At 36.2% G+C, this 24,978-nt stretch overlaps 1 protein-coding gene across 9 annotated transcripts in view; it reads right to left on the bottom strand.

Annotated features, from left to right (window-relative positions):
- Window positions 1–2,400: 2,400 nt before the first annotated feature.
- TTLL7 (tubulin tyrosine ligase like 7) overlaps window positions 2,401–24,978 on the bottom strand; it is a 66,047-nt gene continuing 43,469 nt past the window's right edge. For 6 of the 9 annotated variants that reach the window (XM_014250877.2, XM_088060516.1, XM_014250873.2 and 3 more), the window contains 7 exons: window positions 21,518–21,713; window positions 20,557–20,837; window positions 17,537–17,671; window positions 15,741–15,821; window positions 11,797–11,957; window positions 7,557–7,730; window positions 2,401–4,275 (listed from right to left, as the gene is read on the bottom strand). In XM_014250877.2, the coding sequence (XP_014106352.1) occupies window positions 4,155–4,275; window positions 7,557–7,730; window positions 11,797–11,957; window positions 15,741–15,821; window positions 17,537–17,671; window positions 20,557–20,837; window positions 21,518–21,713 (1,149 nt within the window). In that variant the 3' untranslated portion in view covers window positions 2,401–4,154. Of the gene's footprint in view, window positions 4,276–7,104; window positions 7,224–7,556; window positions 7,731–11,796; window positions 11,958–15,740; window positions 15,822–17,536; window positions 17,672–20,556; window positions 20,838–21,517; window positions 21,714–24,978 lie in introns of all 9 variants that reach the window. The other 3 variants (XM_088060518.1, XR_015773352.1, XM_088060519.1) reach the window with 3 other exon arrangements.

Below are 24,978 nucleotides of genomic sequence, written 5' to 3'. Positions count from 1 at the left end.
CAGAATCACAAAATCAATTAGGTTGGAAAAGACCTCCGAGATCAAGTCCAACCTATACCAAACACCACTACGTCAACTAGAGCATGGCACCAAGTGCCATGTCCAGCCTTTTCTTAAAGGCCTCCTGGGATGGTGACTTCACCACCTCCCTGGGAAGGTCACTGCAATGTCTAATCATTTCTCTGAAGAAATTCCCACAAAAGTCCAACCTGAACAGCCCCTGGCACAGCCTGAGACTACATCCTCTTGTCCCGTCACCAGCTGCCTGGGAGACCAGCCTGACCCTACCTGGCTACACCCTCCTTTTAGGGAGTTGCAAAGAGAGAGAAGGCTGCCCACCCCTGAGCCCTCTCTTCTCCAGGCTAAACAACCCCAGTTCCTTCAGGTGCTCCTCATAGGACTTGCCCTCCAGACCCTTCACCAGCTCTGCTGCCCTCCACTGGACACCCTGCAGCACCTCCATGTCCTTCCTGTGCTGAGGGGCCCAGAACTGGACACAGCACTCAAGGTGCCTCACCAGGGCCAAGTACTGGGGGACAATCACTGTCCTAGTCCTGCTGGCCATGCTACTTCTCATATAAGCAATGATGTCATTGCCCTTCTTTCCCTGTGCTGGCTTGTCCCCAGCAGCTGTTGACCAGCAGCTCCAGGTCCCTTTCTGCCAGGCAGCTTTCCAGCCACTCTGCCCCAAGCCTAGGCACTGCAAGGGTTTCCTGTGAACCAAGGGCAGGACTCAGCATTTCTCTTTGTTGAGCCTCATACTCTTGGTCTCTGCCGATCAATCCAGCCTGTCCAGACCTCTCTGGACATACTTTTAATATATTCACTTGAATATACAGGGAAAGTCATAAACCATAAAATTAAGGTTTTACATATAGAAGTAAATTTGTTCTAGAACCCCTAGACCAGATAAATAACCTTTCAGATGTAATTTTAAACACTGAGTACTTTGTTTGCTTTTCAGTACAGAGAATCAGCACTTAGAGACTAATTTTTCTATAATGAGTATAAGACATTATTTCTAGGCAGAACAATAACCCAAGGGCAAGGTCTAAAAACAGGTATCCTTATAAGGTACTTCAAGTAACATTTCTTCCAACATCATTTAAGCAACGGTTTCTAAAAGGTATTTTCCTTGCTCTGGAACTCAAATAACGCATGAGCTCTTTGTAAATTTTAATAATCGGCATTTCCGAACCCATCTCTAGGCTGGGGCAGTACGAGCGCCGGGGCACGGTTCGTGCAGCCGCGGAGCCCGGTGAGCGCTGCCGCCGCCCAGCCCCGCCCGGGGCCGCCCCAAGCCCGCTCCCGAATAATTAACTCTAACAACCGAGTCGCAGGGAATAAAAGGGCGATATTTTTAACTAACCACCAGCGGGGCGGGCGGATGTCCCGTTATTGATAAAGGAGGAGCTCAGCGCTCCCCCGCGCCTCTCCCAGCGCCCGGGCCGGGGCTGCCGCCTCAGGCGCCGAGAGCTGCACACGCAGCTGGTGCGCTCCAGGAGCTGCGATACGCCGCCACAGAACCCATTGCCTCATGCCAGCCGTCTCTTAGCTGGGTAAAGATCAGCGCGGCTAACACCTCTCAGTGCTCCTTTGCCTCGCATCGCAGCTCGTAGGGCGCTGAACAGAGCCGGGACCTGGCCGTGCTGCGGGGGACACTGCGGGCGACACTGCGGGCGCTGCCCTCGCCTCCACGCTTAGATGAGCTCGCTGCTCCTCGAGCAAAGCCTGGCTGGCAGGGCCAGGATGAGGGCGAGCAGACCCGCTGGCTAAAAGGCTGCAGGTGCTGCCACAGCAGAGCCTGCAGGAGCTCGAGGCCGCTAATTAAGACTTACTAGGACCACTGGTCTGATCACAAAGCAAATTGCTGCTTTTACAGAGGAAAGGGGTAACTGCTTCCACCTCCGGCACTACCTGGAGGCTGGGCTACAGGTGCAGCCCATAATTCACCCGCAGAGCACACACGCTGGTTCTGAGGAGCTGCAGCAAAGTGTAGCATGACGTTTATTGAAGGTATTGATTCACACATAACTAGGAACACATGACCGTTTTAGGAAAGGTTATCAGAAATGCAAATATATTAAGTCATGTCAGACGTAAACCACCACCTGGTCCACTTTTGTACATGCTAAATGTATTTTTTTTTTTCTAGATTTGTCCATAGGGATGGTTAATAGCCCTCTTTCTTTTGGCAGAGTATTCTGTACAGACACACCTGGCCCAGCACCAGCATTCAAAAATAGAAATCATAGTGAATTTTTATTTTTTTTTTTAACAAGAAAAAAAAAGACATGTGAACCTTCTATCTTAAAGCTCTCTTTGAGTCGGGCAAGCTAAGCTGGAAGCTGATCTTATCCTTATGGCCAAAAGTAGAATACAATGGAAGCCTCCTCCAAGAAGAGAAAATTTACAGCTTTTATTAGGTGTTACAGATAACCAGAGTATGGTTTAATAGTCACTGTATAGACCAAAAGAGATATACAATTAATGTGAACATATTATATTACTGAACTAGTATTACCACAAAAATTAAAAAGACTTTACCAGACCAAAACACTGCTTTGATCTGGTAATCTCAAGAGGGTTTTTTATTTGTTTACAAATATTCTTCTTATAGATTCTGCAATTCTAGAGCTGAGGCACTACAGCACAGGCATCAAAAATCTCAACCAAATTCCCAGTTTTTATATATACTATGACTAAAACTTCTTAAAAAATCATTTCCATACAACTTCAATCTCAAATCTCTTAAGTCTCTTAAATTTGTCTTAAATTTCTGGATATCAAAAAACACTATCATACTTGCTCCTGAGGATAATTAGCCCCCAAATTATTTTTAAAGTATACCTGAAATACACTGATAATTTACAAACATGTTTCAGGGTTAAATGATTCATAAGTACACGATTCTTTGGTAAATAATAACTACTCTGTTCTTTACTCAGTTAAAAAACTTAATTATTTTTAAATCTAAATTAACTGATTTAATAATTATTTCTCTAATGAATAAGGCTCACATGGCACAATGCTGAGTGGGATGAATGGCTGTATGATGTTTTCAGGCTACAAATCCTGTTAATACTAGGTTCCTGCTCTGGCTCATTTTGGTTTTGTGCTGTTCAGCCAGCCTCAGGAATCTAGATCTGAATAAGAACTTTCTAATGAATTAGAATTCCAACATTTAAAGGTGTCAGCAATCTAGAAAATACTGTCCATTGCAAAGATACATTCTACAGTAGGTAGTGGATTGCATGCTAAAAACTACAATAAACCAATTAGTTTAAGTTTGAAATAATACATTACAGCTGCAGTATTTCCTAAAAACGTCTGCTTTACCACTTATGCAGTGTAACAGAAAACCTATGCACTATGCATGCATGTGGAGCTGAGGATGACTGCTTGCTCCCAAAGGAAACCTAAAGGCACAGGATACAGGTAATGTGAATGAAAACCTGGAAACAAACGTTGGCTTCCATTTTATTAGGAGAATCCAATTAGGAGGTGAATACCTAAACTGATATTTTACTGTTTGTATACTAGATGTCTTCACTTTGGCTAGAAGATACTAGATCATGTCCTTTAAGAAAAAATAAAATTAAATAGATCTTGTCATTTCAGAGGAGAAATAAAAATATGTCTGCTTTAGGTTTGGCTTACAGAGGTTTGGGGTTTATTTTAAACATGTCCAAGAACTGATCTGATATTATTTTTGATAACTGTTACAGTTTTACTGTTCCACTAGAGTTTTTAATTATCTGCTTTGTTAATGGATAAATTACATTTGAGACAATAAATAATATAGTTTACAATAAATAATTTTCAAGTCAAAGTATTGTACTTACAAAATAATATAATACTGTAATAGAATCTTCAACAATTTCATTTTATATATTCTGCAGCAAAAATAACATTTCTATTAGGAAGGAATTACTTATAAACCTAGCAAGATCTACACATTCACATGTGTGTGTAAACAACTTAACGAGGTTTATTATGTTCCCAGAAAAGCTATACTTTTACAGTAAGTTTTCAGCTAGATTTTATTATAATATAATGGTAGGAAATATAGAACAGTGCTTATGTTTAGCTCCATCACAAGTTATAAAAAAAGAAATGGAGTGCAATTTACAAGCAGCAATTTTCCTTTTACTTCACAAGTGACTGTATCTATGTGTTAACAAAATGTTAGGGCGAGGCATTCCAGATGAACTGCAGCTAAATTTGGATGAGGATGATTTCAGGATGAACAGTGAAGGTCTTGGCAATAAATACCTAGAAAGGATATGAAAAATACAGCAAAGTTTACAGACAAAGCAACATTCAAGAGCAAAAGAATTAGTTGTTACTGTGCCAGACTTTGTAATTGGTATGTGTGAAAACTCAGTACATTAAATGCTATTTATGAAACACAGAGGGCAATAGGCACAAACTAACTCAGAAAAGGAATCTAAACTCTGTTGTATGGGGATTAAACATCTTTCCAGTCCTTTATATTTCAAGCCATGAAATAAATAAACAATGGAATCCTGTGTAAACAACAGAATCCTGTTTAATTTAAACTGGTCAAAAACTGCAAATGACATTAACCATTTTATAAAAGTTAGATTGCAAAAAAAAAAAAAACCAAACTGATTAGAGAATGAAAAAGATTTTCAGCTTTGCTTTCCAGATCTAATGTTCTAAGAGCAGACATGTTATCATCACTACCTTAGTAAAGGAAGAAATGATCCTACAACCTAGTAATTCGCGTCAGTGACAATTTTAAATTCAGGCAACTGTATAGCTTGTATTTCATCTAATAATACAAACAGTAGTTTATCGTATGCCTAATATTAATTCTTAAATATTTTCACGCTGTAATTACCTAAAAGTTAAATGTAGAAGTCAATTAAGTGTGCAAAAATAACATCCATACTAAATCAGAATTTCACAATGAATTATGTCAATGTTAGGATGGATTAACACAACACACTGTATAAATTATTGCTTAAAAATTCTTGTGCAATTCCAGTGAATCATCTTGATTAATGATAACATGATCAATGATAAACAAGAAGTTAAAAGACTGGTCAGACCAATCTTATGGATAGAAACAGCAGCACTGTGTCAAGGGGAGACAATCTATATGAGAAAGTGTACACGTGTGCTCTGTTTAAGCTTGAGAAAAAGTTTATCAACAATATATTTTTTAAAGCATTTGTGAAAAAAGAAAGTCTGATTTGGAATGGATTGGTGGTGAGCTTGACAGTTCACTGTCACCAGACTGAGTCCTACCTATGCTTGATGATACAGTAAAAAACTAATAGTTCCCAGAGAATATGCCATGTAACAGAGAAGGTCATTTAGCAAGCTGTAAGGACCTAGTGGTAGATTTTTTAATTATTTATTTATTTATTTGTAACACAGGTTAATTTATGACTTTTACACAATTTGATTTTAGCCAATTTTTTTAAGAGACTTTGCTATAGTTTCTGAGCAGTCCTATCATTTTATTTACTTCAAGGATTTACAGTTAAGAGATAGAACTGAAAAGAAATTTGAGAAGTTGTTAAAGAACTCTGCAGCAGTTTTCATTATCATTTTATCTCTCTCTGTACAAACAAATTTTCCCAGCTAAAGAGCTATCTATTTTTAAACTGTGGAAGCTTTAGTTTCATAAACTTTTGTTTCTTAAGCACAAACAAAATTAAAAATTGGATTGTGCTCAGAAAACACAGTTGTTCAAATTAGATTTTATAAAGTCTTGAAAAAATTGACTTCTCATACATATATTACATTATAGTCTAATATTTTCTTGCACCACATAATTTTATGAAGAGTCAGGAAAACTATTATTAGTAGTGGAGATTCATTAAAAACAGAAACCTAAGTGAAACGTGTAACACAGGTATTGTGGTTCTCCCATTTCTAGAAAAGTAGTTCATTACCATTACAGCTGTGGGCCGTAACAAACAAGAGAATTTATTTCTGAATGTGTCTTTCATTTCAACAATTCAGAATATCATGGTTAACTGGCATATTGCTGTATTCATGTCTAGATGAAACATTTATGGAGACTAATATAAAAACTGTAACTTTAATCAATCAGAGTTGTCCTGACACTCCATTACTGATATTTAGGATATAGAGGGCTTAGATTCCTCTAGCCTATGAAATTTATTAATAACTTCCATTCAACATCCAGAGAAATACAGAAACTGGAGCCGAGAAAGTTCTCTTGGACCATCCCTTTCATTGCATTCCAAATGCAGGCCTGTTAGCTGAGTACATTAGAGTAATCTGATCAGTTTCAATAGTTTGTGGTTGGTCATGATGTAAAATTTTCTGCAGTATTAACAGTAAAGGCAATAAAAATTTTGAGATTTTCTAGTCTTAGCTAATCCAAATGACTTTACCATACTTCTGCACTAACTCAGTAGATGTTAATATTGAATGTGACTGGTTTGTGGCTAACATACTTCTGCTATTTCTGTGATCAAACAAATTTAGGTTCTGGTTGGCTTTAAATTATGTTAGAGTATTTTAAGATCCATATGTCAATAACACATGGGTCAAGTGTATCAAATAACTAATCTGAGATATATCAAGTAAGCAATTAAGTCATAACATAAGTTTAACAGATAATATATCAAAAATTTATTTTTCACATAATACTTAACTCACAAAGCCCTTCTATGTAACAATATATGTAAGATAATTTATATAAACAAAGCATTTGTAATTTTATATACACAATAATTAAAATGGCATAGAATTTGGATCCTAAGTAATTTAAAATTGACATTTAATTCTCTATCTATTACTGTTTAATTGCAAATTGTTGACTGCCACAGCTGGAGCATTCTAAGTAATCCAATAGAATTATATTATTAATAGTAATACTGATAATATTATAGTCCCTATTGTATCCAGTTGGGGAACTAAACCAGCCAATGGAGAATCAGGTAAGTGCCAAATAACTCTTTTACTATATGATGCTGTTTTGCAAGGTTTGAAAATATATTTGTGCTCCATAAGATGGAATAATAAAACTTTCAATCTATAGGTTTTGGAAATTAACTTTGCAAAACTGTGCAATACAGTAAATCAGGTGGCACTTACCTGACCCTTGGCTGGAGCTGTGCCCCTATAGCATCCCACTGCGAATGTGTAGCCTGAAGTATCTGACATGTTAGGATACCTCTAGGAATGCAAATCTGGAAACAGTGATTTTGAGGGATCTGAGAAGGGGAAGAAAGGAGATTTTCAGTTCACTTTATGGAAAGCCTTTGCTGCAGCTAGTTAGGCAGTAGGCAATCAAGAGTTTAATATGTATACTTTCACACAAGATGTGTATGTCAAGTTTTCTTTTGTTAGCACTTCATGACTGGGGTACTGAGATTAGAATGACTGAAAGTCAGGATCAAGGGAAATTTGGGGGAGTTTGCTGGGTATTATTCTTAAATACAGAGGGAACCAGACTTAAAAGTTTAGTGGTAGCAACATGGACTAAAACCTATTCCAGTACTATCCTTTATACGCATAATTTAGGAGGAAAATATTCAAATTTATACCTTGTATCATCCCAGTGGTGGCTCATCCCAGTTGGGGATCCTCTTGAATCTGATGAAAGTTTGTAAACTACCAGCAGGCAGTGTTTACAAAGCTGTACTATTCGTTGGCAGCACTGGAGTTGCTCAGGAGTCACTGCCTCTGAGCCTTTACTGAATATGGTTTCCCAAGAGCTCCTATTATGGAAAAAGAAACAAATTCATGGTCTCTGTCACAAATTCCAATCTAAGAGCTTTACTGCTTTACATCAGATTTAACAACAGAGGAACAAGAGAAAAAGCGCAACCTTGTGAGCGTACAGGAAAGGTTTCTAATATTTAACACAAATACTGGTAGATGCTGAATCCGAAACAAACTAAGACGTTAATCTTTATATGGGAAATGTCCACTGCCATTTTGCATTTGGTCTGTTCCCTGAAGTGTTTACAGAGCCATTACTTAGGTTTAACCTGTAAAGAGTTACTGTCACAAAACTCTGTATTTGTCTTACAATAAGAATAACACAAAACACTTACTCTTTTTAATAGGCTACCACCTGAATGAAATTATGATATTAAAGGAATTAATAAAAGTAATGCATTATTTCTAAATGTCCACACAGCATAATAATACTTTTATGGTAAGTACCTGATACTAAGAAACAAATATGAAATTAATTTACAGGAGATTAGTATGTGCTCTGCTTCCTTACCCAAAAAATCATATGAAAAGGGTCTCTCAATTTAGTCATTCAAATACTGCTTATTATTTCCTCTGGTCACATGAGGTTGGTTATCTACAATTAAGTGCAAATTGCAAAGTACATCTATAGAAAAATTTCTTTTGTTTTCTTAAGAAGCTATTTTTGGGGGGGAAAATAAAAGCCACCAAGGCCTACCACACCAATATAAACCAGGTGTGTTTCAGCACAGGAGACTACAATAAATAGTTCTTTGCATACACCTCAACATCCTTGTTTGTGCAAAATTCTGACCAAATTACAGGTCATGGTGCTTGTGAAGACTTTTTTTGGACATAATTATTATCCAGTAGCACAGTAATTTTGAGCTTTTTTGTTTGTGAGGAAAATTTGCTGCATCTGGCTTCAACACAGCATCCACGCCAAATTAGCCTTGCCCACAGAGAGCAGCAGTAGATTTCACAATGCTGGTATAGAAAGCATTAAAACAACATCATAGAACCAGCCAGCTCACTCCTGCCTTGTAAGAATTTTTTTTTTCTGCATTTCACTATGAGGGTGGTGAGATGCTGGCACAGGTTGCCCAGGGAGGCTATGCACACCCCAACCCTGACAGTGTTCAAAACCAGGTTGGATAAGGCCTTGAGCAACCTGGTCTAGTGGGAGGTGTCCCTGTTCATGGCTGAGGGGGCAGGACTAGGTGATCTTTAAGGTCCACTCCAACCCCTTAACATTGTATGAATCAATGATTCTATGATTAGGATGGAATTAAGACCATTAATGACTAAAAGATGAGCTGTATGTATAGCTAACTGATTTGTCAGCCTGGCTCCTCTGTCTAGGTGGTATTTTCCAGCTGAAAACATTCAGTCCTACAGAATTTTCATTGCAAACATAAATTTCAATGATGCAAGCATTTGTCCCTAATTATCATTCATGCAATTGTTTAAGAAGTATTGTTTGTATACATGTAAACTGTTTAATTTCACAAACTGAATAATCATAGAATCATTTAGGTTGGAAATGACCTCTTAAGATCATTGAGTCATACTACTACTTTAATATATTTTTTTCAATTATTTTCTGTCTGGGAACTGTCCATATGTATTTTTTCATAGAAATTAATCTATTGTCTTCAGTCTTTCCTCATGAAATCATGTTGGAAGAAGGTAGCAAGATGACGGTCTAAATATTACACTCATACAACAGATTGACATTGCTACACATAATTATATTATAATTCACTCCATAAAACTCAGAAATCCTGTAGAAGAAACTTTCCTGATAAATTCCTTAGGTTCTGGACTTTGTGATAACTTTTCTACAGTTAAGAGGGATTTTTTCAGTGACAAATAATATATGGCCTGCTGCAACCATGGCTGACTATGAGCTAGTGCTATATAGTTACCCTAACAACAAAGATTTGGAAACATACACATGAATTTTAATGAGCTTTCGTATAAATGTGCCTGTGCAACTTCCCCCATGTGTCAGACAGATTCAGTTTATTCTCCATTATACTACAATCAACAGGGTTCAGAATTCTGTTTCCTAAGTTTAATTGGTTAAGCTGTAACTCTAGCTTCCATACATTAGTAAGAAATCACAGACTCCTCACCAGATACAAAAAAGAGCATTATACTGGATTGTGCAATGTGGCCGATTATATATTATTCTTTTTATAACCATCTCAAGTCAACTGGTTCTTCTAGTTTTCTTCTATTAGTTTTAACTGTTTATTATATAGTAAAACAAATGAACCTTTATGAAACCCTCTACATCACCTTTTTTCAATGAGATTTTCTTTGTTCTTTCTTTTCATTAAAATAGTACATACCTAGAAGAGATGTAACCAGCAAGAGGAAACCTTAAGGCCGTTAGCTCCACTATTCTCCTAAGGCATCTATCCTACGAACAGTGAACATACTACACTCCTTAATGTATTTTCATATAGTAATGTTTTTTCTGAATTAGCACATTAACACCCCTTTCCCAACACATTTCTCCAAAATCTACACAAGCTCTATGTTTATTCCACTCTGTTCTTTAAAATGGCACAATGAACTCTTGGGGAAGAAAGATGAGAAGCTGGCCTCTCTGCTACAGATGTGCTGTCATGAGTTCTCAGTTGTGTGTTATGGGGCAAGAAGGATGCTTGTAACTGAATAAACAAAATACTGGCAAGGTGCAAACAGCCTTTTTGTTTTCTTCCATGAATTCTGTATTATCCATAACAAGTGTATTACATGCAGAGTGATCACTACACATACTGGATATTTATATATTACTTTTACAGTATTTTTAGAATCTATTATGTAATAACTCCTTTTACAAGGAACTGGATCTTTATCAAAGAATAGCTCCACCTATAATATTTTATGACAATGAAAGACTTGAGTTTGTATTCAAGACTTCACACACCTCTGCTAGCATGAAGAAAAGAAAAAAATGTGAAGAATCTTAACAGCTTACACAACAACAAGCTTTCAGCATGAGAAGATGATGGTACAAGACCTGTTGATCTTTTGGATCACTCAGATCCCTCTTATTATTATCCATTTTCTTGGGAAACAATTAACAAGGACAATGTGCAAGTTCTCCACATATGATAAATGACTATATGTGAACAACATATTGATTTGATTCCTTTGTACATACAGTATCCAGCAGCATACTAATTGCTGTAGTTCATTTTCAATACATCTTTTAGACACCTTATGCAAGCTAATAAAACCTCCTCCCATTCTTTATGCATTTTATATACTAACAGATAAAATGTCCTTTTTTTGTATGCAATATATTTCATATTTGAAAAATTGTATTCTTATTTTATGAATAAATTTGTGGGTGGGAGGAATTGTTTTTATTATATTTTATATGATACTTTATATGACTCCCCAAACCCGTTTTTCTACCAATGCCTTTGATTTCAGGAACCTAGATTCTGAAGTGTAGGTTATTGAACATATTTATACGCCCAGATCTTTTCTTCACTGTAGAAAACTTGTATTTGCTACCCAAACCAAAAACACCTGCTTACATGGACATTTCATATTCTTCATATACTTAACTTTCTACCAGTATGGGAAACAGAGAATGTAATCAAGCACAGAATTTTGAACTGTTTATTAGTAAATCACAGAAGTGACATTGCATCTGGTGAGAGATGTCAGCTGCACTTGTGACTGAACTCTCCTTCTGAGTCTGGAGCTCAAATACAGGAGCCCACATACAATGATTTCTGTTGATGGCAAGTCCACATTTGACACTGTGGTCTGGCCTTTACATCATACACCATCCAGTAAAAGAGCTGACTTAAGGCTGAAATATTTTGAATAATAGATTTTTTTCCTTAGATTATTATATTTGTAAATACATTACTAAATGTTTTATTCCATTTCTGAAAAGGTTGACCTTGATTGCTAGATTTAATTCTACTATATATATTAAAGTGCTTTTAAAACAAGTTCAATGTATTACATCATTCTTGTGAATGAACATGAGCAACAAAGTATGCCAGTATTGATTGTCATTGTGAAGTTATGAAGAAGAAGAAGTCTTACCCTGAATTACAGAAACAGTTCCATAGGCCTTGACCATGGCTCCAAAGTAAGCGATTAAATACACGGTTAAAAAGACGGTGGAGGTGTAAATTTTCAATGTCTGGAGCTTTCCAGACATGCTGTAGAACTGCACGGACACTTGTCCTGACTATATCCAAAACCTACAAAAGAGCATTCCAAGTAAATCAAATACATTTTCCAAAATCAAAGACATTTGGGCAAGAAAAACCCAGCTGATGGCTGATGCCCTGCACACATTCAGACAGCTATCCCTATACAAATGACTGCATACCTGTACATTCCTACAGAGGTCTGGGGTTCATTTCCATGCATTCATCAGCTAACTTTTATTATATTTTCTTTCTGTTAGTAACATTTTGCAAAGCCAAATCAAAGTATTTTATTTTTATTACCAAAAAGTTAATTTTGTTTTTTCAGTCTGTTGAATACTAGATTATTAAAATGACAGAAAGGGTAAAAAGAAACACAATGGGCACAATTAAAGACTAGAAGCAACTCAATTAACCCAAGTATTGTATATCTGCTTTTCCTTCTCCCTTGTAAAATACCATCTATTTTATAAAGAACTAAAATGTCCCAAAAAACTACAAACTGCGTTTAGCTTAATGTCTGTTTAAGCTCAGCGTCACTGTGAATCAAACCATATTAGTGTACCTGGCAGGAGACACTGTAGTGAAATCAGTAAGAAAATAATCAGCAAGATATTTAAAACAGAAACATTTATAGATGTGCCATGGATTTATTATATACAGACTACATTTAAATGCAAGAGCACAAAGGCTGAGCTCATTCAGTATAGTGCTAGACAGCTGCAATCCAATTTACCAGAGCCCTGCATACACCTTTGCACATCCCACTGAACTGGGGCATGGAAGGAAGGTGGAATTCATCGTGCCTGCTTTTAAATATCTGGATGTTCTCTTAAATCAGTCCTCTGTGTTCTCTTCATAATCCTGGAGAGAATCAGACTCCAAAGTGTCTTGGATTCTGTCTATTTAGATACTATCAGTAAGTCTGGGAATAGTTTTGTGACCAATGTAGTATTTAGGCTCCATATTGACACTCTGAATGATGTAAAATCTGTCCTACAAAAAAGCCTACAGTGCATGTAAACTATCAACAAAAAAGCCAGTTAAATCCATGAATTTCCTTTAAAGAGAACACCCTCTCTGCCTCTTTTGCATAACAGCATCTTCCAAAAAACCAATCAGACTCAAGTAGGTGGTAAACAGATGGAGGAACTTGCTAATTTGGTGTAAGATTTTATAAATTAGAAGGTACAATGCTTTCCCTGGAAACTTTCAGATATGTAGGACAAACTGATTTTTGTGCTGAATTGTGTTTCTCAAAAGGTGAAATAGATTTAGTAGAACAGTAAAGTATGGAAGAATGGCATGGAATTTCAATTTTTGGGTCCTGCATAACAAACTGTTGTTTATAAATTGTTTGACAATGAAGGAAGAAAAGCTTAAATAAACAATATGCTTGTAATAGCACAAGGAAGCTGTGTAGTACACGTAATGGGCAGAAAATCTAGAGAGACCTAATAATGAGAGCCTTGATGAAATATGTTTTTTTCCATGTTATTTAAACTCTTTTTGAAGACCTGGGATTACTGTGCATGCACAGGTCTTGCAGTAACTCCATGCACATAATAACCCAAAGTAAATACAATACTGGCCTCTCTGAATCTCTATGAATGTAGGTGTCCAATGTACTAAAACCCACACCCATGGCCTACTCCTCCCAAAGAGTGAGATAGAAAGAGTAAGATACTAAAATGTAAGGGTGCTGATCTTTTTTTACTGACAGCAGGAATTAAACCCAGGTTTTGGACTGTCCCATGCCTGTAACACAGGCCTAGGCTTTCAGACACTTCCTTAGCAGCATTAGCCTTCATGGTCCCCAAGCACTTTTCCTTGTGTCTCACCTGTCCAAGGCATTCCCACACACGGTCAGTATCTGTGGTCAAACACGTACCTGAAACAGCTGACTCCCTAAAGCACATAAAGATCAGCCCTACATTTCTTTGCAATGTTACATTGACTAATAGTATCTCCCTGTGTGAAAAAGAACAATTCCAACCTGTATAGACTCTCTCACTAGTCCAAAAGACACAAGCTAAGAACAACGATGCCAGTGTAAAGCTTTTTCTTTTACTGTAGTATCTGGAGTTGAAGAAAACTAAGAACTGAACATCTTAGAGCAAGCCACAGGCTGTCAGGTACTCTGGGGAAAAAAAATCTTTCTTTCTGTTTTACTGTGCTGATATTGCCAATATGCCAGAACAGGAAATGTGCCAGTTAATTGTCCTTAATTTGCAAACATTGTAAAAAAAAAATCATCCATTTAAGAATGAGACAAGGCCTTGCACAAGAGCTGGACCTTCATGAAACCTACATCTTCATTTTTCTAAGTTAATTTACCTAGCTTGCCTTCATCTTTCTGTTTCATTTACATCATTTACTTTAACAGAACAAATTATCTAGGTATAACAGAACAGATGTTATGAAAGGGCATATTCAAAACCCTCTGGTAACCATCAAAACACTTTTAAAGAAATTATGTAAAGTGATGCAACATGAAGCAGTCATAACTCCTCCCTTACCAAAATCTCTTTGTATTGAAAGTCTTAGAGGTTAAATTTCTTTTTAACATGAATTGATATAATTGGTTTACTCTCAACTTACTTCTCAATGCCTCCTGGACCCACACTGTAATGCCAGAATATTACACACTAGAAATATAAGTGCAAGTTAAATTTTCCAATATCATGTTGAATAATTGTTAAGCAAATACAGCTGTCAGGGATGAACATTGGGAAATCTAGTACATTGCCCAGGTATTTTCTTCTTGAGTTTTAGAATTTCCCAATAAGTGCAAAGGGCACGGAGATTCTGTTTTGTATTTCACAAAGTTGCAAAAGGGACCTTTGAGACAGATTCCTTACTTGCATAAATATTCTACACCTTGTTCATTTCTCCTTCACCCACCTCATTGGAATATAAAACATACTTCTTTCAAATCAACAAAAGACATTTGGCAGTCCTCAGTTGCAATGTCATTGTCAAAGTTAATCCGTTTTTATAAACTACCCTTCTAAGAATAACTATCTGATTGCTTGAAGGGATTGAGGTTAAAAGCAGTTAAAAAAAAAAGGCAAATCATTTCCAGTGCAAGCAAAGATGAAGGGCTCACTAGTGCTTCAGTGTAAGTCTCCTAAAGTTGTAAAAGATGTCCTCTTATGAAGAGCAAAAAGTCCACATTTCTGATTGTGCAGTTTTTGCAAGTAACAGCCTGGTACATCAGTCTCTGTATCAGTCTCTGTCATCCTGACTTTGTACATGTGCCCTTGGTTTAACATGACTGCCAGTCAAGTAAAGGGCAGAACCACCCTCTATTGGAGGCTTTCTGAAATAACTCTTAAAGGAGAAAATTCTTTGTTTGGTAGGTCCCTTTTTTATTCAACATGATCTATTCTAATACTGTGGCACACAGTATTAGTGGGTCAAATTCTTGAACAGCCAAGTGCAGTATCAATATCTCTAATGGAGTTTGGATATACCTGGTCTGAAACGGCTGACTGTTGTAGCCCTTATCAATCAAATCTGCTGAGTGAATACCCTTCTAAAAATGTTTGTTATAACTTAGGTATTTAAGCACTAATCACTTATTTGTTTCCTTTTTTTTAGCAGACTAATTTTTTTTAGAAATTGAATCTTAAATTATAATCCAGAATAATCATGATTCTCCAAATATGGATCAACATAATGTCCTATAGTAGAATTAATGTATATCTATATTAGTACCAATAGCCAGTATTTTGGCATCTCAAGTCACTCCCAGCTATGGCTAAACACCAGTAGAAACACTGCTATGCATCTATTTTAGATGACCTTATGAAAATGAAATCTTTCACTTACTTTTCGTTGCTTTGCTGAATCCAGTTTTACCAACCAATAGGATGACACTTTTGTTTTATGATACTTCCAATTATCCATAATCTGTGATCATTGTAAAACACAAGACAAAAAATACACATGAAAACAACTGAAAGCTGCTCTTTCATTCACAAGTACTCCTAACGCTTAAAAATGCATCTTAAAGATAAGTGAGAAGTTTCCTCTAAAAGAAATAGAAAAATATTTGCAAATTTATGTGGGGCAACATTTGCAAAGATCTGTGCGGTACTTCAGTTTAATGCTACCCTCTTTTCTACCTAATTCTGACAATTATGCACTACAAAGCAGTTAGAAAGTTGTCTTGATTGTCTCAGCTCAGATTTTTTGAAAATAGTAAGTTCAATAATGCATAACTGCTGATCTATTTAAATAGTGAGGAGTTTTGCTGCATATGGGACATTAGACATACCTGGGAATCATCCTTTCTATAAATAATCATATATGAGCTGCAGCACCAACATTCTGCTTTCACAAAATCTAAGTGCTACCAAAATAGCTCAAGCTATGAACATACATTTTTATTCTCCTTTTGGTTTCTTATCTTTCTACTCTACTCCCAGCCTTCAACAAGTTCTGTCTCACCAGCACTCGCTTTCCTCCATGATGAACTATTTCCCATCAGGAATTGGCTATGGCCAGGTGAATTTTAGAAGCATTCTGATGCAGAAGGGTGTGGGGCTCCCCAGGCTGGCACTGAGTGAGGAAGCACGGCCAGACGGAGCACCCACAGCCCCCTCACACAGAAATGCAGCAGGGACAACATGGAATGAAGCCTTCCAGTTCTGCTTCTGAGGAGCCCAATCTGCTGGTTGTGAATACTATCTTCCACCATCACCAAATCAACCATCACTACAGAAGAGTTTGTTTCCACTCCAATGTAGCTGCAGAGATTACTAGAAACATAATCAACATTCTGGAAGCTCACAGAGCTTAGGACATTTCTGGTCAGATAATAAATCAGATGAATTTTAACACATCAGGGACTATGCTCACTACATCAGAGCAGAAGTATTAATTTGAATCCTTTCATTTTTCTTCTAAACTGAGAACATCTATCTTTATTTTTTTCTTTTCCATCCTGTTAGCTTCTTTACATTAAATATTTACAAGGTATTTAGACAGCAGGCAATTTCTGCTTATATGTATTAATATAAAGTATTGGGCTTTAATTGACCTTTAGTTCGGCATTGTTTCACATGTCTTTGATACCAAACTACAAGGCTCAGGACAACATTAGATGTGAGAAAGGCTGATTTGGTAGACCACAAGTGCCAAAAGGTGCGTGACTGGTGTTTTTTATGACCCTCAAACCTCCATTCTGCCTGCAGCATACCATTCTGAGTTCTCTAGTATGTCTGCCTGAGAGCAGCTATTGTGCTCAGTTAAGTTAAGTTTAGTTGTGCTCAGTTTAGTTAATAGCTAAGTTAAACAGCTATTGTGTTTTAAAAATATCAGATGAAATATGAATTGTAACATCCTTTTTGGCTTACTTAAAAGTTTGAACTTTCTCTACAATGAAAAACTGAATTTTCCTAACCCTCCTGATTACTTCTCATATATTTTATAAGGACATAGGAATGTTTTCAGTGAAAGCATGCAAAGCTCCAAGCTTTCAAATTCTTTTGAGTTATTCTGAGTTCTGGAAGTTTTAGGGCCACAGGAGCTAATGAATCATAGATTGAGCTTTTTACTTTCCTTCATTTCAGTAGCCTAAACAGTGTCTAGCTTGTTCTTCTTTCTTATTTATAGATACCTACATCTTCTATAATTAATTCAGATTCTTCATTTGTTTTTCCTGGGAACTTGACCCTCAAGTCATTGATAAGGAGAAGAGTCTCTTTTGTCAAAGCAACTTCTTGCTCTTTTGTTTTCTGTTGCAGCAAAGACTCACTCTAAAAAGCAACACAAAGCAGAGAAAAACATTTCAAGTGTGCCATTAAATCACACTGCAAAGATGTTTGCTTGACAAAAAAATTCTAGAGTGACATAAAATCTATTATTAAAGTGGATAGACATTATCTAATACAGAACTAATACATATCACATACATTAATGCATCACCATTACTTAGAGTTGTCAAGAAATGCAAGAAAAACAGTTTAAATATATTTGTTTGAAATAGAATAAACAGACATATATTCCATATTTATGGTGCCCACAATTTAAAGTATAAATTTGAAATTGAGATAACAGACTTTGAATTTAAATTCAACATAATGAAAAATGTTAGTCATGAAAAGCATCCTTTCAGTTCCTCACTTCAACAATTTAATATAAACTGGCAATATATCACAGGGCCAAGATTTCAGGAGGCATTAAAAAGGACATTTTTCTCCTACTTTAGTCAGTAAGGGGTCTGACAGTGTCTTCAGCTGTCCAGAGTTCTGATAAAGTATCAGTGCTTTTTTACACCGGCCCTGATCTGACCCCCTGCAGTGTCTGCAGAAGACCATCTCTGGAGGATTTGGGAGTCTTCTTTAAAACATGACACACTAGTTAGAAGTGTTTCTGATCCTTTTCCTTTACTTTCACATACTTTTGCACTTTCACACTTGCAAGACCAAGTCAGTTTAATTTTAACATTTTTCAAGAGTGAAATTCGAAATTTTTAAGCACTTCTAATTTTTGTATCCTGTAACAACTACAATACATAAGGATATTTTTATTTGAGTAATAAGTATTTTCAAGCACAAAAAAATGTTTTGGTATTTATATATTTATATTTGGTATAATAAGATAGCAAATATTTTCAAATCCACTTTTGTTTATAACTCCTATAAGAATATGTCTGTAATTCCCAACTATAAATGATTTATTTTAAATGATGTTTGCCTACATTTAGAACATTTGGATCTCAGCAGACTCCAAAAATGGAAGTGTTCTGCTCTTTTCTTGACCAAAGGATAGATAAACTAACACTTTATCATGCACAAATGATTTCTTCTTAGTAAGTCACAGTTTATCAATTTTAATGTTATTCTAGCAGTAATATATATTATATTATTCTTAGTTGCAAAAATAATTATGAACAGAGTCCCATTCAGAATACAATGCTTAATTATAAGTAGCTGTTATCCATTCTGTAAGTAATTTTTTTCACATCATTTTTAGGAAGCATGACCTAAGCTCTATCACCCAAAGTAATTGTTCTGCACATCAAGATCATTTCTGTGGTGAAGCTTTCTCAATGAAAAAGAGCGTATGCTTTCTTACTAATGTTAATTTAAGCGAGTGGCCCATTTTTAACATCAGATGGTAAGAGACTGCTTTTAATCTTTCAGTAATTTGTATTTGATATAAAGTTAATGTGAATAGAAAAATCCATATTAGCACTGTCTCATTAAACTCTCAGAGTACATCATGATGATAAAAGGGTACTTTTTAAACTTGAGATAGCTAATGTGATAAAAAATACCTTTAACGCCTTTAAAAACCTTTAAATTAACCTTTAAAAAATACCGTTGTTGTGAAGACACAATCTTAATGTCCTTCCTACTCTAGTAGCTGACTTTAAAGATGGAAAACCATGTTAAGGAGTATTTCACAAGATGTCAGCACACAATTTTAAAAGGTTCCTTTTTCATCATTTAGACAAAACTTCACAGACAATGAGCATTCTACTGGATAAAAATGTTGATTAGATATAGTAAATACTATGAAGCAATTAGCATTACAAAAGGTTTTCTCACAATCAAAGCTCACCATAATACTGAGAGGCAGCAAATACCAGTTAAAAGTGCCAATTTGTTTTGCCCCATCTCTGCACAAATTATTTGGGTGATGAAATATAGGTCAGGCATCAAAACACAAATGGAAACACTCTGGCACCAGCAGGCAATGCAATCCTGAATGAGGCTGGGGATTGATCCCTGCAAACACTGCCTAGGGATAAGTGAATATGGGCTCCATCATGCCAACACAAAAGAAGAAATGCCTGGGTGGTGAAGGAGATACCTAAGAGGATGACAATCTGCTAACAAAAGGAAAAAATATACATGGTCCAGAAGAATATTGTGAAAGTACAACTAATCACACAAATTCTAAACAATTAAAAGTGTTTGATCTGTTAATTATTTGGGCCAGTTACTTGTCTGTCTCAAGGAGAAGATTCAAATAGAAGATACTTTATATTCTTTTTTAAAAGAGAATGGCTTCTGAGTCAGTTACTGCAGTAGCAAATCCCAAAGACCACAAGCACTGTATAAATCAGTTGATCCCTTTGGAAGTAGAGCTCTACTGCATTAGTATAGCATATACAAAAGAGGTCCAGTAGGTTGAAAATTAATCTCACCTTCTTCTACAATGGACAGCCATATAAAGACTTACTAATATTTTACTCTGGCACAATATATTTACCCTTGCACTATACACTGGGTTTGAAATCTGGATATATTGTTGTTACTGTAAACATTTTGAAGGTAGGTACAGCCTTCAGAACCAGCATGCTCCAAACAAATCACAGAATTTTTTTAAGAGAGGTAATGATCCTTTCTGTTTTCAAAAGCCTATTTAGAAGTGAAGGTTTCCCATTCTCTTAAGATTCCCATTTCCACAAAATGTAGCATCTGTACTGCTGCACCACAAACACTGAGACATCACAACTGGCACTCTCCCATATCACATACAGGTCTAGAGATCTTATATGCTCAAGTGTCTGTCAAAATAATCTTGACTACAGTACCTCAAGTTTTCTGATGTGGCAAAAATTACTAATGTATTTATTGAGGTTTAGAGAAAAATGAAACACATTTTGAATGCAACTGCTGTGTTAACTCACCCCTGAAGAGTTCATAGTTCCCGAGGTGGCTGTCTGAGAGAATCTGGCTGAAGATGGGCTACGACTTAAAGAGTGAGACCTGTTCACTGAGGATGTTCGCTGCATTTGGAGACATGCTTTGGCTGAACAGGGGCGCTGCTCAGCTCCCTGGGACTGCATAGTGAGTATTGATATGGAACGAGGGCAGCTCACAGAACGCCTTATTGGACCTGTGGATGATGTGGGGGATGAATATGATGGAGACTTTACATTTTTGTTTGAAGGTTTGCAGTTCATTCTACCTGCAGACAGATCAAATGATGTTATTATTTTCTTGACACCCATTTTTCAGTCTTTTTAACTAACAACATATATGATCAACTTATGCACAGATGTACTACAATTTGTGTTGACTAACAACTGTATATGTAGAAGTCAGTTGTGTCAGATCCCAATAATACAGAATTTACATACTTATATGAACATCTATTTCTTCCTCATACTCAGATTTAATCAGGCAGTCTCCAATCCACTATAACATGCATGAGATTTATGAGAGGGGGCATTTGCTCTTTACGTCAAAATGCACGTGCGTGACTATAAGGATATGGAAACAGGAGAGAAAATTTGCTCAATGAATCCCACGTTTGCAGACCCAGTATCTCTCATTTGCAATGGCATAGTTACACCATTTTTTAAAATTCAGTTTTCAGCTAAACAAATACTGCTTTAAAATTGAAAATTTTAGAAGCAGCATTATACATACGCAACTACCTTATAAAATTCTTTGAGACAGCGCACCACCAAAACAAAAAATAACATGGTTTATCTATTAATTTAGAAAACAGTTTAAAGAAACTGAAACAAGCAAACCAGTGCTTAGCCCTGAGATACAAAGTTGACACGTTGTAAAAGACTGAAGAATTTAATATAATTCATCGTCAGTGCCAGACTTCCTTGGAAAAGTGATCATTGAAGTTACCTGATCGCTCCAAAGATTTGTATTTATTTTCTTCAAGATCATATGAAACTCTTTTCTCTTTTTTTTCATTGCGATCTTCCTTTTCAGTTTCTTCTCCCGATTCTGACACACTGCTACCACTATCACAGCTGCTGTCACTGCTGTGGTTCCTAGATTTCCTTAAGGAATGTGCACTTTCTGGCATTGAACACAAGGGCTAAAAAAAAAGAAAAGGGAAAAAAAACACCCAAGAAATTGAATTGAATCCCAAAGAAACAGCTGACTATCACACAAGATCCCTGATTCAGGCAGGTTCAGGCAGAATCTGCACAGCTATAAACCCTCCCAAATTGGATTGGAAGTTTGTCCTAAATTTTAAAATAATTGCTTAAATATTTCATTAAATTCATTCCACTGTAATTCTAATCTTTGTCACATGAAGAGCTGCATAATATAGGGGGGGGGAATTATTTTAAGTATAAATTGCACTACCAAACATATTAAATTATGATTTGAAATCATAAATCAATTGATACAGAATACGATTTAAAATCAGTTCAGGATCCTCACTGATATTTGCAATAACTGAAGCTACAGCTAAACAATCATGATGAAGTAAAAAAATACATCAAGGAACTTCGGCTGTTTTACTTTTAAAAAGTGATTAATCCACATCCTGCAGATAGCAGAAACCAAAGAATATATAGCATGCCGTGCTGGGGGTTCTTGGTGCCTCATATGCACATGGGATTCAGTATCATTAGCTAATTAATCCTTTGTTATTACCAAGGATACTGCAAGACAAAAACCAAAACAGTGGAGACAAACTGATCCAAGAACAGAAACTACAATTGAAAATTTTTTGTCTTCCATCTACCATCAGTCAGACACAAAAAATGCAGTATCTTCCATTACATCTGTTCTCCTAAGTAGGGTTATGTGGTCACCTTTTTTTCCTACACGCTTTCTTTCCAGTAACTCTCAGCTATAAGAAACTATGCTGATGGCCTCATCCATCTAATTTACAATTAAAGCTCAGATTTTTAAAAAAATTAAAATCATAATTTCTGGCCATACTTTGAGTCAAAGTGAAAACTCTCAGGAAGAACTTAAATTTTCCTAACATCTTAATGTAACGTAATGCACCTAGATTTATTATGAGGGTAACAGAAAAAAGTCACAAAACATCCTGTTGCTGCACAATATACTTTATAACTAAATAGATGCTACCTAAACTTCTGTTCCAGACGAGGAAGGGATTTCTGCCACTAACTAATAGTATGTTTATGCCATCCCAAGCTGTTAGACCAGATAAAGAGATGTTAGAGAAGAACATTGCATTGAGGAGAGCCCTGACAATTGTTGTAACACAAAAGAATATGTTGATATCTATCTGCCTGCCAAAGGGATAAAAGTAAGGTACCTCAACACATACCACTTTATTAAATAAAAATAGCTGTTCCTATCATGAAATGCAGTGTATGATGGAGACATATTGATCAGACATTCCTGAGGAGTTCAACAAGGTATAACAAACATTTTCAATCATAGCTCACAGGGGCTTTAAGATAGATTTATTCCACTTATCATATACATATTCCTCACATGTTCTACAGCAAACAATATAAAACAATATTAAAAAAACAATATAAATTAACAAAGAAGAATAAAACAATCAAAGAAATTACAAAAAGCAATAATGACAAATAATAGCTGAATCTGGGTATAAACTGATCTCTTAATGAGATATCTGATTGCCTAGCACATCTAATCACCTTGATTTTACCCTTATGCTAACCCAATTTTTTTGTGATTAAGTTAATCTGATCTTATACCAAAGAAATTAAGATTAATTTCTCATTTACTCTACAATATTTGTAATTTTAGTTCCCTAGTCCACTGTCCTGCACACCTTGGTAACCCTGAAAGTGTGTAGGTGTCAGGAGCCCTCTAGAGGCTATAAATAAAATGCACGTTTCTAGAATGCACTTCTCCATCTATGCAAAACTCAGTGATATTTTAAGTGCAGGAAAAAATGCCTTCATTCTGTGAAATTCTTGATTTCTTTTTTCCTACACTGAGTTCCTATTCACATTCAAATAAAAATAAGGCTGAATTTCCTAGAAAATATGGAATAATTGTCACATGCAAAGCTTGCATTTATTTATACTCGCACAGCCCTCAACCTCTCTTATGTATAGACATGTGTGTGGAAATGTAGATCTTTATACATGTATCTATGTATGGAGGAGCATGAGGAGGAGCACATCCCTCTCTCCTAACTATTCCAGTTGCTTTGCTAGTTTTCTGAGTCCTGATTGTTGGGTTTTTTCAAGGAAGAGTGCAACCCAAGGCTGTGCATCTGACCTAAGAGTACCTTCTGTCAGCAGAGCAGCCACTGAATTTAAGAGGGCTCAGACTCCATTACCTTCTCAAAGAACCTTTCATGTTGGGTTACATGATATGAAATGTACCGGTCCTGTGGCTGTTTTGTTGGTTTCGTTTTCTTCTATTAGATCCTGCATATGCATATAGTTCTTTATTTGTAGGATTTTATAGTTACAAGATGAAGTTTGGACATTATGCAGCCAGAGAAATCTCTGGTTACATGTTTTCACTGTAGGAAAGGTTTAAATAATTGAGAAATTTATCAGGTCCATAAAACTGTGCAAGAATAAGAATCCTGCATAGCAAGTGTGCACAGTGCAAGGAAAAGAAACAGTCTCCCTGGACTAGCTAGTTTAATTGTTTTTTGTTTTGATTTCATCCATTTCAGGGGGAAAAAAAAAAAGAAAATTTTGGTCATAAGCAATTGTTTCTTCTCCTCTAAGTAGGAACAATATTGTACCAGTAAAGCAGCTGTAATAGACACAATCCATTTGCCTGCTATAAAAGAAGACCATGGCATATAGTCTTACCCATAAATTAATCAAAATTCATCTTAAAACTAATTGAGAGGTTTCTCAATTTGGGCTTAGTACCCTATTAATGTTTAATTAAATGTTAGAGTCTCCAGCCTGGGAATGCCTTGTGAGCAAGGAGTATAGAGGTAGAATAGAACAAGTCAGTGTGCATACAGGAAACCAGATAGATGCTCTCCAAGGGCTGCTGGGAAAAGACAGGCTTCTGGAAAAAAGGGAAAAATGTGATTGAGATGTTAAACTTGGATAACTGACCCCATGTTAAAGAACTGAAAACAAAATTTCAAGGAAAAGAATCTCAGTAAGAACATGGACTGAGTATACTGCTAGAGTGGACTGGGGTTTTTTTCTCCTGTTTAAATGAATCCACTCCTGTTAAAGCACGAGTTCACAAAATCCCCATATTTTAATGAGGTCCCTGCAAATCTATCTTAATACCAGATTGGGCATGTAGATCCTCTTTCCAGAATGCACGTCTGTAATAAGATGTAGCTCTTTGGATTCTTGCACATATTTAAAGTACCTCTTCAAGCTCAGAACAATTGTCAGCATTCATTTTTT

Source organism: Pseudopodoces humilis, chromosome 10, assembly GCF_049639895.1.
Source record: "Pseudopodoces humilis isolate 2021_Gansu_Grassland_sample_001 chromosome 10, ASM4963989v1, whole genome shotgun sequence".
Taxonomy (NCBI): Eukaryota; Metazoa; Chordata; class Aves; order Passeriformes; family Paridae; genus Pseudopodoces; species Pseudopodoces humilis.
Note: the sequence above shows the minus strand (reverse complement) of the source record. Positions and strands in the feature narration are given on the sequence as shown.